Source organism: Polistes dominula, unplaced genomic scaffold (genome assembly GCF_049000335.1).
Source record: "Polistes dominula isolate Pdom_NZ unplaced genomic scaffold, Pdom_raw_medaka scaffold_35, whole genome shotgun sequence".
Taxonomy (NCBI): domain Eukaryota; kingdom Metazoa; phylum Arthropoda; class Insecta; order Hymenoptera; family Vespidae; genus Polistes; species Polistes dominula.
Genome location: NW_028300968.1, coordinates 2,165,356 through 2,181,807, shown reverse-complemented (window position 1 = coordinate 2,181,807; position 16,452 = coordinate 2,165,356). Strand labels below are relative to the sequence as shown.

At 27.4% G+C, this 16,452-nt stretch overlaps 3 protein-coding genes across 4 annotated transcripts; 1 reads left to right on the top strand and 2 right to left on the bottom strand.

Annotated features, from left to right (window-relative positions):
• The first annotated feature begins 5,915 nt into the window (after window positions 1-5,915).
• Window positions 5,916-8,689, top strand: Rexo5 (RNA exonuclease 5). The gene is given in 11 exon segments (XM_015327515.2): window positions 5,916-6,055; window positions 6,117-6,307; window positions 6,421-6,667; window positions 6,753-6,951; window positions 7,032-7,239; window positions 7,321-7,465; window positions 7,533-7,783; window positions 7,871-7,902; window positions 7,905-8,066; window positions 8,145-8,266; window positions 8,340-8,689. Coding segments are annotated over 11 exon segments (1,950 nt in total). The 5' UTR covers window positions 5,916-5,935; the 3' UTR covers window positions 8,613-8,689.
• A 1,037-nt stretch (window positions 8,690-9,726) lies between these two features.
• LOC107069861 (uncharacterized) lies at window positions 9,727-15,025 on the bottom strand. Of its 2 annotated transcripts, none has more exons than XM_089173270.1 (5): window positions 14,898-15,025; window positions 11,325-11,464; window positions 10,284-10,664; window positions 9,970-10,180; window positions 9,727-9,861 (listed from the first exon to the last, which is right to left on the bottom strand). In XM_089173270.1, the coding sequence occupies exons 2-5, from the start codon at window positions 11,337-11,339 to the stop codon at window positions 9,776-9,778; spliced, it is 693 nt and encodes a 230-aa protein (XP_089029396.1). In that variant the 5' UTR covers window positions 11,340-11,464; window positions 14,898-15,025; the 3' UTR covers window positions 9,727-9,775. The 2 variants fall into 2 exon arrangements, with proteins under 2 accessions (XP_089029396.1, XP_089029397.1); XM_089173271.1 differs by lacking the exon at window positions 14,898-15,025 and adding an exon at window positions 11,600-11,620.
• On the bottom strand, window positions 13,390-15,735 carry LOC107069860 (glucose dehydrogenase [FAD, quinone]). The gene is made up of 3 exons (XM_015327518.2): window positions 15,582-15,735; window positions 15,186-15,499; window positions 13,390-15,025 (listed from the first exon to the last, which is right to left on the bottom strand). The coding sequence occupies exons 1-3, from the start codon at window positions 15,708-15,710 to the stop codon at window positions 13,642-13,644; spliced, it is 1,827 nt and encodes a 608-aa protein (XP_015183004.2). The 5' UTR covers window positions 15,711-15,735; the 3' UTR covers window positions 13,390-13,641.
• Between the last annotated feature and the right edge of the window lie 717 nt (window positions 15,736-16,452).

Genomic DNA, 16,452 nt, shown 5'->3' with positions numbered 1-16,452 from the left:
GATGCCCCCACCCAAATATCAACCCGAGACATGCCACCTTTTGATACACGTTCTGGTACCTCGTCGTACCTTCGTCTCACGTTCTCTCCTTGCCAGACTTTCTAAACATCGCTATGATTGTACATATATATATATAAATATATGGGTGTGTGTGTGTGTACTTCTATACTTATATTTATGTGTGTACTTCTATACTTATATTTATGTGTGTGTGTGTGTGTTTATGTGTTTGTGTACATCTCGTCCCGTACGAATGACCGAGCGAATGTACGCTTTTCGATCCAAAATCGTGCATCTTTCAATCTATCTAAAAGAAGATAACAGTCAACGTTGCAATTACAATTAATGATACATGAACGCGCGTTTTTATAGATTTTTTTTTTATCATTAGTATTATTATTAGATATTTTGTTTAAGTTTTAAGGAGTTTGTAAAATATTAATTTAAATAAGTTTGAAATTATTGGATTTTTTTTTTTAAATTATTATTTGAATTATTAGATATTTTGTTTCGTTTTAAGGGGGGAACTGTAAAATATGAATTTAAATAAATTTGATATTATTGAGATTTGTTTATTATTATTATTTAAATTTTTAGAAGTACCTATGAAATATTAATTAAATTAAATTTGAAATTATTGGATGTTTTTCTTTTAAATTATTATTTGAATTATTAGATATTTTGTTCCGTTTTAAGAGAACTGTAAAATACTATTTTAATAAATTTAAAATTATTGGACTTTTATTATTATTATTATTATTATTTGAATAATTAGAAGTACCTATGAAATATTAATTAAATTAAATTTGAAATTATTGGAGTTTTTGTATTACTATTATTTAAATTATTAGATATTTTGTTTCGTTTTAAGGGGGAACTGTAAAATATTAATTTAAATAAATTTGAAATTATTGAGATTTGTTTATTATTATTATTTAAATTATTAAAAGTACCTATAAAATATTAATTAAATTAAATTTGAAATTATTGGAATTTTTTTATTATTATTATTTAAATTATTAGAGATGATGTTAGTTTTAGGGGAACTGTAAAATACTATTTTAATAAATTTGAAATTATTGGAATTTGTTTATTATTATTATTTAAATTATTAAAAGTACCTATAAAATATTAATTAAATTAAATTTGAAATTATTGGAATTTTTTTATTGTTATTATTTAAATTATTAGAGATGATGTTAGTTTTAGGGGATCTGTAAAATACTATTTTAATAAATTTAAAATTATTGGACTTTTCTTTTTATTATTATTATTATTATTTGAATTATTTTGTTTCACTACTTTTAAGGTACCTGTAAAATATTAATTTAAATAAATTTCAAATAAATAATATCATTTTTAATCAAGAAAACACGTTTATCAATTAGAAATCTAAGAAAATATTTTTGTCTTATGTTAATCAACGTGTACCTGCATTGTTTTATTTTTTATAATTATCTTAATACAACAAAATTAAAATTGAATACTGCAATAATTTTTTATACAAATCGAATAAATCGATATAACCATCAATTAATTAATTAATTAATTAATTTTGTTTCGTTGACAGGTGAGAAATTATTTCAAAAAAAAAAAAAAAATAAATAAATGTCTAACACCAACTGTAAAAGTTCAAGCTCCTTGGCATACAGGAAGTCTGCTAGGAGAAGAAAACCAAGGAAGTTCATATTACAGATATCGCTAATGTTAAATGGTGTGTGTGTGTGTGTGTATGTGTGAATTAATATGTATAGGTGTGTACTGTTAACGGGAGAAAGAAAGAGAAGGAAGCAGGTGAGATTGGTAGTAGGGATAGTTTGTATGAGAAAGATAGAAAAAAGACAAAGAGAAAGAAGAAAGAAAGAGAAAGAGAGAGAGAGAGAAAAGAAGGGGAAGAAAGTCATGGAAGATACCATAGAAAATACGTTGACAGTCATCCCGTTTATGGTTACCATCATTTTCTTTCTATTTTTATATATTCATTTATATTAGATTTGTTTCAATACATGCATTAATATACGTGTGTATGAGTGAGCTTTTACGAATATAAATTTATTATCCTCCTATATATCAAACGTTTAAATACAAATAATAATATACACGTGTTCGCAATTAGGTGCGTTGACCGAATGTGTTTATTTTTTTTTTTTTTCTTTTTTTTGTAATCTCAATCAACTCTTTCCATCATTACCGTTATTACGGATCGGTGAATAAATTAAATCGAGGGAATAATTTATCATGGAGAAAGCTGATAAGTTAAAAGATCTTTCATTAAACTTTGTTAAATCAAACAAAAACTGTAACGACAATCTTGAATTAATTGATATTATATATGTTTTAAAAAGTAATACAAAAGATATTGTTTAATTTGAAATAAAATATTGGTCAAGTAGAATTATTTTTCATTCCGTATGCATTTACGACACGTATACACACGTATAATAAAATACTGTTACTGTTATTGTTGTTGTTGTTGTTGTTGTTGGTTGCTTTACTCTTTGCGCAATCGAGAAGAGACGAACGATGCGTACAATAAAAAAAAAAGAAAAAAAGTGCATTAAAGTCATCACTGGAATGTATAATTTTTTTACCTCATTCTCCTTTGTTGATTTTGTATTACCCAAAGAGATATATGAAATGTACTATAATCACATTTACGTTCGTGCGCATCATTCATTCTTCAATGTGCTAAATTTAAATGCATTAAAAAACGTTTACAGTTCATCGATTGCATCCTTTGATATTTTTTTTTTCCTATTAAATTAAATATAAATCGTAAAAGAAAAAGAAAAAAGAAAACAAAAAACCGATTGCGTATTATTAATATGTCGTGCGTCAAGTTTGTTGTTAACTTTCACTGTGTGATATCCCCCCCCATAAAACGCGTGATACGGATTCAAATGATTCCCGTAGAATGAAATTTTCTTTAACAGTGTACGTAATAATAGTATGGAATAGATATGAACAAAAAGAATAATAATAAAAAGCATTGCCTGCGAGCAGTCATGAAAGTATCCTCTAAGATGATCTTAAAAGATGAGACAGGATGATGATCATGGAGAAAGTGGGAAAATATTAACCTCATTCAGTTATTTTCGTCGTCTTCGTCGACGTTGTGTCGAGATAATACGAATAATAATAATAATCTCTTGTTAGAACATTTCTTTTTCTTTTTTTTGAAAAATATATATATATATATGTATATATAATTTATACGTGAGAAGTAGTTTTGTTTTTGGTTTGTTCCTATCATTTTATTTTTTTATTATTTTTTTTGTTTTTTTTTTTCTTAAATAACTATGAAGCCTTTCATGCCACTTGATTTTATGAAAGAAATATTCTTGTTAACTGTATATATTCGAACCATCTTTAGTAGCAAAATGAACATAATGCGCTTTCACCGTCGTTCTACAACTACAACGACAAACTTATTGCGGTCGTACTTTCCTCAAGATGTGTGTATATTCTTTTAACTGGTATATCAGTGTCGCGAAAATAATATACTGTATATATTATTTTATTTTACAATAGTTTCAAATCTGTAAATAGATACATCAGACATTTTTTTTTGTTTTTTTTGTTTTTTGAATTCGTCGTAACGATACGAATTATGAAAAATTTGTAATTATATGCTTGCGTACAATTGAAGATATTTTTTTAAATATCTATAAATTATTTTATTACGAACAATTGTTAGTTAGAGTGTTGACAAATATTTATTTGATAAATTAGTATACTATTCATTATGAATTACGCTATATCATCTATCTATTTGCTAACAATTGTGTTATGAGTTTAAAATAATGTTATTTGACGGATGTATTTCTGGATAAAGAAAAATTGTATATATTTACAGACGTTGTAATTCATGTGGTTAATTTTAATTATATTTTTTTTAAAAAGAAATCATTTAAAATTTAATGAAGAAACATAATACATATACACACACACGTACGTAAAAGCAGAATTTGTTAATTTTATTAAAAGATAGTTTCATTGTTTTAATTGAGAAAGTACGTTGGAGTTTAATCACTTTTTAATTGGGACAAAGATGTAATTAAGTACATGGAAAACCGGTAAATTTAATTACAAACCATTTATGTTAGGATTACGTGCAGGAACGATGTCCCATTTTAAGTTTTCGCGCCTGTTCATACGTTGCTGTTTACTCTTTCCGGTAGATCCTTCGTATTTTCAATTGAAAATAATCAATTGCGAACGAGGTTAATACCATCTTTGGATAAATAAATGGAAATCTCATTGAATTTAATACATGTAAATCTCATTTAAGATTATAATGGTTTGTTTTTTTCAAACCCAAATGCGTTATTTGTTTTTATTCTAAATAATTTAATCAATCAATTGATTTGATTAATTTTGAAAAATTATTTTTAAACGAATCTTAAAACCACATAGTTCAATTACATTTCCATTTATTTTTTTTTTTTTAATTAATGCGTTGTATACAATATTTTGTATATTTATTTAATAATTTGGATATTTAAAATACCAACGATTTTGTCGAATTACTTTTTTAATATAAATTAATTTATCATGAAACTTAAAAAAATTAGGGACCCTGTAGGAGGGACGCGCCAAAGAATTTTGAGGGACAGGAACTTATGTAATCACGTGATTGCGCGCGAATGAATCAAACATTTTAAATAGTATACAAGTTGTATATAGTGTAGGGGGTAGAGTGGTGAATTGGTTTGAAAAAATTATGAAATAATGAATTGCATCAAATACAGAAAAAAAATGAACCATATTTAATGATAATTAAAAAAGTTTAAATTAAAATAGACTAGGTTACACACAAAAATTATTATAAATTCAAAAAGAAAGATTCAATTAAGTTTGATTTGATAAAAGGCATTACAGTATTTTGAAATTTCAAAACAACTTGTAGGAATTTATACAATTTTGATAAATACAATTATCTAATATATATATATTATATTTACAATTATTTTAATCATTCGAACAATTTGTTTTTAATTTCCAATATTAATAAATCAGCTAGGATTCCTGGATATTATATCTTCATAACTAACCACAGCCGTTACTTATACATACTAAAAATAAACATGGCTGCGCGTTATATCAGAAGCTGTCCCCCAAAATTTTCAGCCAATAGCAACCCCAGCAATATGTATGGCACGTCCCTCCCACAGGATCTCTAAAAAAAATAACACACCGTCGCCATCTGTGAGATACTACTTGAAATAACTTGGTTCTGTCTAACCTCTTTAAACTCGTGCAATGTGAGATATTTACTTTTATATAATTTAATAAAATATGCATTTATATGATAATATTTGACAACTTTGTTGCATTCTACTTACAATTAATAATACTATAGTAGATAAATAAAAAAATATATATATATATATAAATATATATATACACATAATATATATTTAATTATTATTTAAATTTGAATTGCATTGCTAAGTTACGAATGAACAATTGTAGAAATTTAGTTGTACCGAGTGAAATCTATCGTTTCAATAATTGAAAATGGTAATATGTAATGTATTAAACATAATTGTGTTGACATATATTCCAAATTGAAATTGATTTTTACGGTACATTTTACTATACAATATTGTATACAACAAAAATCATGGATTTATCTAATATAGCATTTATTGTTTAGCAATAATTAATAAACAGATTTATTTTGTGAAATGTGTCCTTGCAAAAGACACTTTTTAAATATATTGAATTATATTTTACCCAAAATCAAAGTATTAACACTTACTTGATTTCATTTATACAGTTTCTTTTCATTTTTGAATATTTCTTTTCAAATTATAACCTTCCTTGTGTATCTATGATTGCATATTTGTTATTTCACTTTAAACATAATTATCTTTTCAATTTTACAGGCAACAAATGACTGTTGCAACCCATCTCAAAGTAATCGAGAATAATGAAGAGTCCTAAAACGAAGAAACAACAAAGATTGGAAAAGAAAAAGAAGAAAATGGCTGCTCTTTTGGAGATTGTTAAATTGAACGACGAAGATAGAATGTTTAAAATGAAACAAACTGTAAGTTATTTTATGAACATCTAATTTTGATATCATATCATTAAATTGAATACATTTTAAGAAAATGGAACAAACCGATTCAATGAATGACTTGAATAAAAGTTCTGAAATATTAAATAATGAAAAGTTAAATCGTAAACGATCTTGTTCAACTAAGGTAGATGAAACCAATAATAGTACGAGTGATGAAATAAAAGATGAAGAGAATACTACAATAAAAGAAGACAAAGAATGTGATCGAAAGAAGCCTAGGTATTTTGATTATTATAAATAGTTCTTTTAACTATAAAATCATTTTTAACAATGCATAAGATTTGTAAACTGTCTTTTCTGTTTTTTTTTTTCTTGTTGTTGTCTAAATACAGATTATCCGAAGAAGAATATTTGAAGTTAAAGCAAGAATTAAAAGAACGTAAAAAATTACTTAAAGCAAGACCTCGATTACAATTAAAGCCAATTGGTGGAAATGCATGTCTCGTTTCTTATTCTTCAGATGTAGAAAGAGTTCCATTATTATTCAGTGATATACAAAATTTGTTATTGTATTCAATCCTTGGTCACCATTCACCATGCACAACTATGCGATGGTGTCAACTAGAAAAATACAACAAGGTAATAAATGAAATTAAATAATAACAATGATAAAAATAATAAGATGCATTTAATTACTTATCTTTTTTGATGATTTGTTTTGCAGATCACTCACACCATAGTTTTTGTAGTGGAAGGTCTTACGGAATATCATTTCATGTCTTATGAGAGTGTATTTTCAAGCATAACAAGTAATTTGGAATTTCGTTTGGAAGTGTTTACACCATCATCTTATGGCAGTACCATAATAGAAGAACTTATAGCAGTACCCTTATCTAGAACACAAAGTGACAAACTAATTAAACGTATTTATTAATATATTCAACTAAATAAAAATATAATTAACGATAATACATAAATTTACAAGAGAGTATTTCTATTACAGAATTTGGCTCTTTAGATACTGCATTTCAAAATGGCACAGATATGATACGATTAATGAAAGCTGTCTTTCCTGTTAATATACCCATGATAAAAATTAATAACGATCTACCTTCTACCGATAAGTTCTCTAGGGTTAAATTATTATTGTCCATACGACAAATGGTGGAAGAAAATTATCCCGTGCCAATAAAAGGAGATCTAGCGAGAAAGTAAATTTTATTATAATATGTTGATATATTAAGTAAAACTATAGCTTTACAGAATTATATGAAACTGATGATGTATTTTAGATACCGTGATTATATATTCACTAAAGATAGTTACTTGGAAGTTACCGCTAAATCACCTATGTTAGGTTTGGATTGTGAAATGTGTAAAACCGATACTGGAAATTTGGAACTCACTAGAATATCACTCGTCGATGAAAGTTATAATGTAAGTTATATAATCTTTCAACAAAATTGTAAATGATTTTATATTTGTTTTTTTTTTATCATTACAGGTTATTTATGATACTTTAGTTAAGCCTAAAAATCAGATCATCGATTACTTGACTCAATACAGTGGTATTACAAAAGAATTGCTAAGTGATGTTACTACAACTTTGGCAGACGTACAAAAAGAATTAAAAAAAATCATTCCCCCTGATTGCATTCTTGTAGGACAGAGTTTAAATTCTGATTTGCACACGTTAAAAATGATGCATCCGTATATCATTGATACATCTGTTATCTTTAATATAACTGGCGAAAGGTAATTAATATTTTTACAGTATATTTCGTAGATTTATTTTGATGAGTTTAGTTTTCTAACAAAATTATTTACCTTTTTTGTTTTCAGACACCGAAAATCTAAATTACAACTTTTAGCGAAGAATTTTTAGGTGTAAATATACAACAAGGTACAAAAGGTCATTGTTCGACGGAAGATTCGCAAGCTTCAATGAAATTAGTACAATTAAAATTAGCTAATAGTATAGATTTTGGGGATGCCGTAATACAAGCAGATTTGCAAGTCTGTGAAACTATAAAATTCGGTAATAATAATACATATGAAAAACAAAAGAAGAAACCTGAAATAAATAAATATGCAATGTCTATCTTTAACTACATAGCTAAAGAACAAAGAACTGCAACTATTGTCGGTACTGAAGAGATCATAAACGAATATTCGAAATATTTAAGTACATCATCCTTGAAAGTTAAAAACGATGAAAATTATAAAGAGAGTGATCAGGTAATTTAACAATTTATAGTACAATTAAATATAAAAATAATTTGTTATCTTAATAATTATTTTTCTCTTAAAGATACGCCTGGTAACAAGTGATAATAACAAGCATGCGGTTGAACGAGCCACCGAAATAGCAATCCAACATCAATTTGTTTTATGTCATGTTAAAATAAGTGAAGAAAAATTACAAAATGAACGTCTCAAACGAACCTTTTCTACTGTTAACAAATGGATTAATAAACTTTGGGATCATACAGCAACAAATGGTTTAGCGTGTGTTGTATTTAGTGGTCAAGAAAATGGTGCGAACGGGGCTTGTTTTTTAAATGTGAAAAAACAAATGTTGTAGAAAGTAATTGTCTACTTGTAAAAAGAAAAAAAAAGAAAGAGAAAGAAAAAGAAAAAGAAACAAGAGAAAAAAAATAATTCAAACCAATTTATACATAAAGAAAATAAATTAATATTTTAAATACTGAAAAGTACGGCCTACTTAAACAAACAAAACAAAACAAAAACTATAACATTTTATTAGTTTATAACAAGATATGAGACCAATCATTTTCTTATGTAGTATTTTAACTAAATAATTATTTTTAGAAGCTAACAAAAAAGTTATAATTTATATAACTACTATTGATAATATTTTTTATATTTAATAATATGATTTTGACAGAAATGTATATACTTGCATCAAGTTGTTAAACTAAAGTATCATAAAATAGATGTAAAAGATTAATTATAAATTTCATTTTTATTTTTTATTCCTTAATTTTTGTTTATAATAATAACATATTCATTTTTCATTTTTTCTATTGAACATAAAATATTTGCTCGTACGATACCAATCGATCGATCGATTTTGCATGTTTGCAAGGAAAAGATTTAAATATATATTATATTTAGTCAAATCTTTGTAAACCTCAATCTCGTTGAGTTAACTTTGTTACAAATTTGAAAATTGAATTTTCAAAAATAAGGAAAGAAGAAAGGTGGTGAATTGGAGCAAAGAATCGTAAATTTGTTAATAAAAATTGAAATACGAGTTTTGGTAAGATGATTATAAAAGATATTATATATTCGTCATCATATGTGACTACAAATGTATATATAATTACATAGATATAGTTATATATAAATTGCAGAATTCCTCTATGTGTGGAAAACCCAAGGGGGGTGAGAAGGGGGGAGGAGGAGAGTTTTGTTTTGCGGTAAGCACGTATATTTCTTGTATTATAATATTATTCGCGTATAATAATTAATAATGTATATGTAACGTAGTATATACGATGTATATGTAATAAATTATACTATTTCATAGTTACATTTACATAAATAGCTATGAACGATGAAAAATATGACAAATATGCACGATTAAATAATAAAAAAAAAAAACGTTTACAGAAGTGAAGAGGTCTATGGTGGTTGTTGTTGTTGTTGTTGTTGTTGTTGTTGTTGCTCAAGCGTGGACGAGTACATCAATAATAATATATTAACCAGTAATGATAATCTTATTTATTTCCGGTAATTTCCACGCGGTGGCAAATATTGATTACTTCCAATATTTCCATTACCGAAACCATTGTTTCCGTATCTGCCGTCTTTTTATTTAAAATATATAAATAAATTAAAAAAGAAAAACAAGATTTCATAAATCTAGAAGACCATTGAATACAAATTCTGATTTAAATACATTAAATTGACCGTACCTTGTGGATATTGAGCCTGACCTTCGTATTGAACATCAGCATTGTAACCATTAGCATCATCGGCTGTATATTTTACTATTTGAGTTCTCGAGTCTGGTAACAGTACTCTGTATTCCCCTTGTACAAGATTTCCATCGCTACTTTCGCGTTGAGAATAATCGTTTCCACTTGGTGGATCATAAACTTGATATTGGAAATTATACGGTTGCGGCTGTAAATTATAACGAAAGATTTGTTCAAACTGTGTGTAAATATAATCTTCAAACTAAATAAATCTTTGAATAACATTTTTGTACAATTGAACAAATTCATACCCTTCCATAATCTCCATTAAAACCACCTTGGTATCCTCTGTTACCACCGGTACCAAATCCAGGTGCCCCATAAGTAGAAGATACTCCTCCAAAATCACCCCCAGTACCACCACCAACACCTACACCACCACCACTACCGGCACGATTACCATCCCCTCCGAAAGCTGGTGTTCCATATAATCCCGAAGGTCTTTCTCGAAAGTTAGATCCACCAAAATCTGCACCACCTCTGCCAAATCCACCACCTACCCCACCTCCGAATCTATCATTGAATCCGCTACCTGGTCTGTATTGATACCCACCACTTTCACCACCACCCGGTAAGAGTCCAGCAAGTACATTACTACCGATACACGATAGTACTATGACAATTGTCGTACACTATAATAAATATTAAATTATATATATATAGTTTCATTATATTATCATGTTTTTAATTGTTCTATTTATTTTAGCAGTTTCTCGTGTTTTAATATTTAATGGAACGATTAACTCCTTAAGAGAGGAACAATTTTGGCTCAACGTAATACAACGCCGCTTGCAACTTAAGGGGTTAAATTCTATACTTATAATTATATTTACCTTTTTAATTTTCTCTCTCAAACCCACCCTTATAAAATACCGTGTTAATTGTTTTCATTAAATAATTGTATAACAACCTTGAGTTTATTTGAAATTCTTCTTTTACATGAACGCGACCAACATAGGGGATCATGTACCATGGAAATTTATATGCAAACCCTCCCCCCATTAAACACATGACATTATATTTATCTCGATAAAATAAAAACGAACTATTAACAATAATTATTGATTAATTTCTGTCTCAACAATGTTTCTTTTCTATTTAATCGTATTCGAACAAAAATGGCGTGCGTACTTAATTTGTTTTTTTTTTTTTTTTTTGAAATGTATATAGGAATGAAAAGAGATAATTATTCCGTTGAATGATGCGTTTAAATTTCGCAATCAAATCTTCGCGTATTGGCGATCAATAATTAATGTTAATTATTTAATATAATCCATAAATAAATGACGTACCTCGTGATAATTCATATTGGTGTATGAACGATGAAGATTCTATGTGGACTGAGAAAATGATGCTCCGCGGTGTTTATATAGTCTGGTGATCCTTTGTTACAGTTTATCCTTAGTGCTGGGTTGCGTATACATATCCTTCCCTGCATTAGGATGAGCAACCGTAAGATGTGGGAGGCGTAAAAGAACGTATATTCCCTTCACTCTATGATGAATTACGGGATGAGACGTTCAGTGGATGAGTGAAATAGCTTTAAATTTTAATTGGGCCTACGCACGTGACTTCGAACTGTCGATTAGGGTACTACTACTCCTCATCGCGTCACGAAAGATACGAAATCTTTTCTTGAGGTAATTGAGATCACGATCTCTTCCGGCATCATAATCCTAACATCGAATTTAAACCCTCTTACGTCAATACTGTATTACCAAATAATATATTATAATATTTATTATTATTTTTCTTGAAAAACAGAAAAAAAAAATATCTTATTTCACCTTATTTTACCATAAGTAAAGAATCCTTATATGCACATATGTGTTTATAAATATATATGCGCTGTGCAGTATGTGTGTGTGTGTGTGTGTGGTATGAAGAATTTATGAGAAATTTATTGTTATATAATTAAATTAATATTTTTTGTTTAAAATCACGAAATAAATAATCGTAGAAGCAACAAAAAAACATTCCATTACTACGTTATTTAAATAATTTATAATAATTATGTATTAATATTAATTTATATTATTTAATAAAAAAAAAAAGAAAATAAATCTTTTTTACGCGTTAGATCTTATAAATTAATATAAAAATTAAATGATAGGATAAACTCGTAAGAATTTAAAGTAATATGTAACGCGCGTAAACGCCATTTTTACGTTTAAAACTTACGTAAATACAGGAATCTCTCCATTCTCGCGATATAAAATATTACCGTGATGTACAATCACTCTCTTTCTCTCTTTCATCTCTCATTTGCAAGATATTATTTATCAGATGATCTATTTAGATCTCTCAGGCGAAAGTTCAGAATAATATTTCGGATGATCGATTATGATGCAACTTGAAGTACCGCGTAACTGGTTTCATCTTCTATTTAACTACACAAAACGATTACCGGTGGTATGATGCAAATGAAAGGTAGATGAAGAAATAGGACCGTAAGTAGTTTAAGTGGAGCAAGAGAAATCAAGGATCATCCTTGATCTTTTTCTTAAGAAATTATCAATACTGTTAGATGATCTAAATGTGATAAATGGACTATTATCTATAACGATCCGAGAAAAGAATAATAATAATCACCATCACCATCATCATCATCATCATCATCATCATTATCATCATCATCATTATCATCACTTTTGTAATATATATAGTCGATAAAAAATAACATTCCGAATATAATCATCATAAATACTAAACGCGTCGTATGCCGCGCACATTCTTAGAAGATTTATAAATAATATATATGTTAATCTAAACGTATAGTTTAAAAAAAAAAAAAAAAGAAAAGAAATAAATAAAAGTAACAATATCTGACAAAAAGAAAAAATATCCCCCGATTGTGTTTGAAAAGACATAATATGAAATCATGAAGTATTTGTATGCAGATAAAATTAATATAGGGGAAAGTAGGGCAACTCATACCCCCGGGTGAGTGTCGGGTCGTCTTCGTATTTCACAAACACATGTCTCCACCATCTATGTTATGGCATAATTAGCAAGCTTCAAACGAAATGATTACTAGCCACGATGGTTAGAAAAATATTCTAGTAAACTGCATGTTCCCTTAACTTTATTTATGTATTTTATATGTATATATGTATATATTTATTTTTCCTCTTCTTCTTCCTCCTTCTCCTCTTGTTTTTATATTTCTATATTTTTTTAACTTCTTATTCTTTTGCAATCAAAGTAATTTATATACGTTAATTATTCATCGTTTTAATCATATTACCTAAGGTAGATAAGTAAAACAGCTTATCTTATTTTTAATTTGTTTAAATAAATTACAACAACAACAACAAAAAAACCTAAATTAATTTAATTATTTTAAATACTATGATATACGATTTAATTAATTTTATTAATTATTAATTAAATTCAATTACAATTATATTAATAGAGTATAGTATTGTGTTAAATATAATTCATAAATAATTATTTATTAATGCTCAAGGTACTCTGAACATTATCAATTCAAAAACACATTTTACAGATTATATAACCGAAACTTAATATAATAAATTATATATTTATTTAATAATAAATAATAATTCTCACTTGTGTGATAAAATAATTTACAAAATTAATGTATTTTTATATTTTTTTCCAATCCTCTTTTATCATATCGCTACCTTTTTCGGCAATCATGATAGTGGGTGCATTAGTATTACCATTAATAATGAAAGGCATTATAGATGCATCAATGACTCTTAAACCCTTTACACCATAAACTCTTAATCTTGGATCTACGACAGCTGTAGAATCTGTTTTTGGTCCCATTTTACAAGTTCCAATTGGATGATATAATGTAAAAGTGTAATGTCTTATAAGACATTCCCAATAATCGTTCGTATTAAAAAGAAATTCTTGACAACCAGGCAATTCTTTGGAATACAATTCTAAACCGGAATTTTTAACTGCACTTGTATTTGACAAAGATAATAGAATATTTATGCCTTCGATGATAACATTAATATCATCCTTATGAGCGAAATAATTTGGATTAATTACGGGATGAGTAAAAGGATCTTTCGTTTTTAAACGAATCCAACCGGTACTTTTTGGTTTTATTAAAGTTGGAAATACCAACAAATTTTCAGTATTCTCTATCACTTTCTGTAGGGTTTCGTAAACGGTATCTTTAAATCCTACATTATTTTTGGTATATTTATTAAAACCATTTGGTTTTGATAACATAATGTGAAACTGAAGATCTGGATAATCAGAGGGATCAGCGTATTTAGTATTAACGAAACCAATTGCATTGACTCCAGCAGTAAAATAACCGTTTTTGTATAACATGTAATTTAAATATGATGTTAATGTTGTTAATTGTTTATTTTCTAAACTAATAGATTCGTTTAATCTTAAAAACAATCCGACAGTGCTAACATGATCCTGAAGATTGTCACCTACACGAAGATCAGATATTACCGGTATATCGTGTTCTTTGAGATGTTCTTTTGGTCCTATTCCTGACAGCATTAACAATTGAGGTGAATTGATTGCCCCAGCCGATAATATTACCTCTTTTCTTGCCATAATTGTTTGTTCCAATCCATCACGAATAAACTGTACTCCCGTAACACGTTTTCTGTCATTAACGAGTATCTTTAATACTTGAGCTTTTAAAGCTATGTGTAAATTAGATCTTTTCTGTGCCGGTCTTAAAAAAGCTTTAGCAGTCGAACAACGTTTCCCATCGCGAACCGTACCCGGCGTGAGCATAAAGCCAGTTTGATTTTCACCATTAATATCATGATTTTTGTAACCTAGTTCTTCACCACCTTGTATAATAGAATCTAAAAGTGGCGACTTATATCGAAATTCGTCTACAGTCAAGTAACCACCTGTTTTGTGATAAGGTGAGTTCTTTAAAGAAGGAATCCTAATATCTTCTGATTTGAGAAAATAAGGAAGAACTTCGTCATAACTCCAGCCAGTGTTACCCAGTTCTGCCCAACCGTCGTAAACTTTTCTAAAATATAATTAATCAGTATTGTTGGTAATAATAAAAATATGTGTAATAATAAAAGAATTGCAGAGAATTGTACGAATGATATTCTTTGTTTTGTTTACTCGATATAGCATATGTAAGTAAAAAGTAGACAGATCAGTTAAATGAAGTTTATAATTACCTATTTCCACGCACATAGACCATGCCATTGATTACGCTACTACCACCGAGAACTTTTCCACGTGGCCAATTACATTCGCCTTTTTCAATCGCTAGACAATATGCCGATGAATTTGACGGAATAGTTTTATATTGCCAATCTATTTCTGTTAAATGCAGGTCTTCATGAAAACTTGGAACGTCTGTAATCTCGTTTTCATTACCACCAACTTCCAATAACAATACACTCCAATTGGATATCTCAGACAATCTTGAGGCAACTACTGCTCCTGCACTTCCACCACCAACAACGATGAAATCGTATGCTCGATTTAACTTAAACATTCATGTTTAAAAATAATGTTATTATTATTTTCTTTTATTCATTTTTAATCTCAATAATTATTTAATTAAATACCTTAGGAATATTTATTGAAGAAAATATAGAATCCTTCTTTTCGATTATTTTGAATAATTTGTCAATGCTTACAAATGGAATAAAACCGATCGCTACAGCGAACATTATAATTAAAGGAATCGGTTCCATTGTAATTTGTATATTTTCTTATTATTATTTTATTTATTATTTTTTTATTATTATTTTATATTATTATTATATTTATATATATAAATACGTATTAATTCATGATCCTTTATCTATTTGTCTAATCTTAAAATATTTGGTATTTTTCAAATTACAGATTCCTTTTTATCAAGAAGCTTTTTTTTTTAATTACTAATTATTTTACTGATTATTTTCAAAGATATTAATCGAACAAATGTTAATGAATATTAAACGAATAAACGAATGACTAATTGCAAGATTCGAACGTTGACTAAATTTGTGAATCTTACCTGAATACTAAATGTAATTTACATTTCGAGTTACTTTTATATGTGAAGCAGACAAGAATTGTTGATAATATATGGTAACAGGTGGGGATTGAGAGGTGATTAGTAAACAACAAGTACGAAATTTTATGCTACTTAAAATGTTTCCCGTTCATAAATCTCAAAATTATATGTACATGAAAAATTTCCTCCTAAAGTTCTCACTGAATATAACATTAATATATTTTTTTTTTTTTTTTTTTTTGACATTATCTTTTACGAATCCATAGAGGAAGAATCTAATTTGTACAAATATTTTTTTTAATTAATTTGATAATATAAATTTATTCACACTCCTTATCACTTTTTTAAAGTCAACTATATATAATTCTTATTTTTAGTTATTTATAAATAAATTCAACCTATCCATATTATAATACTAATCGTACTTAAGTTGT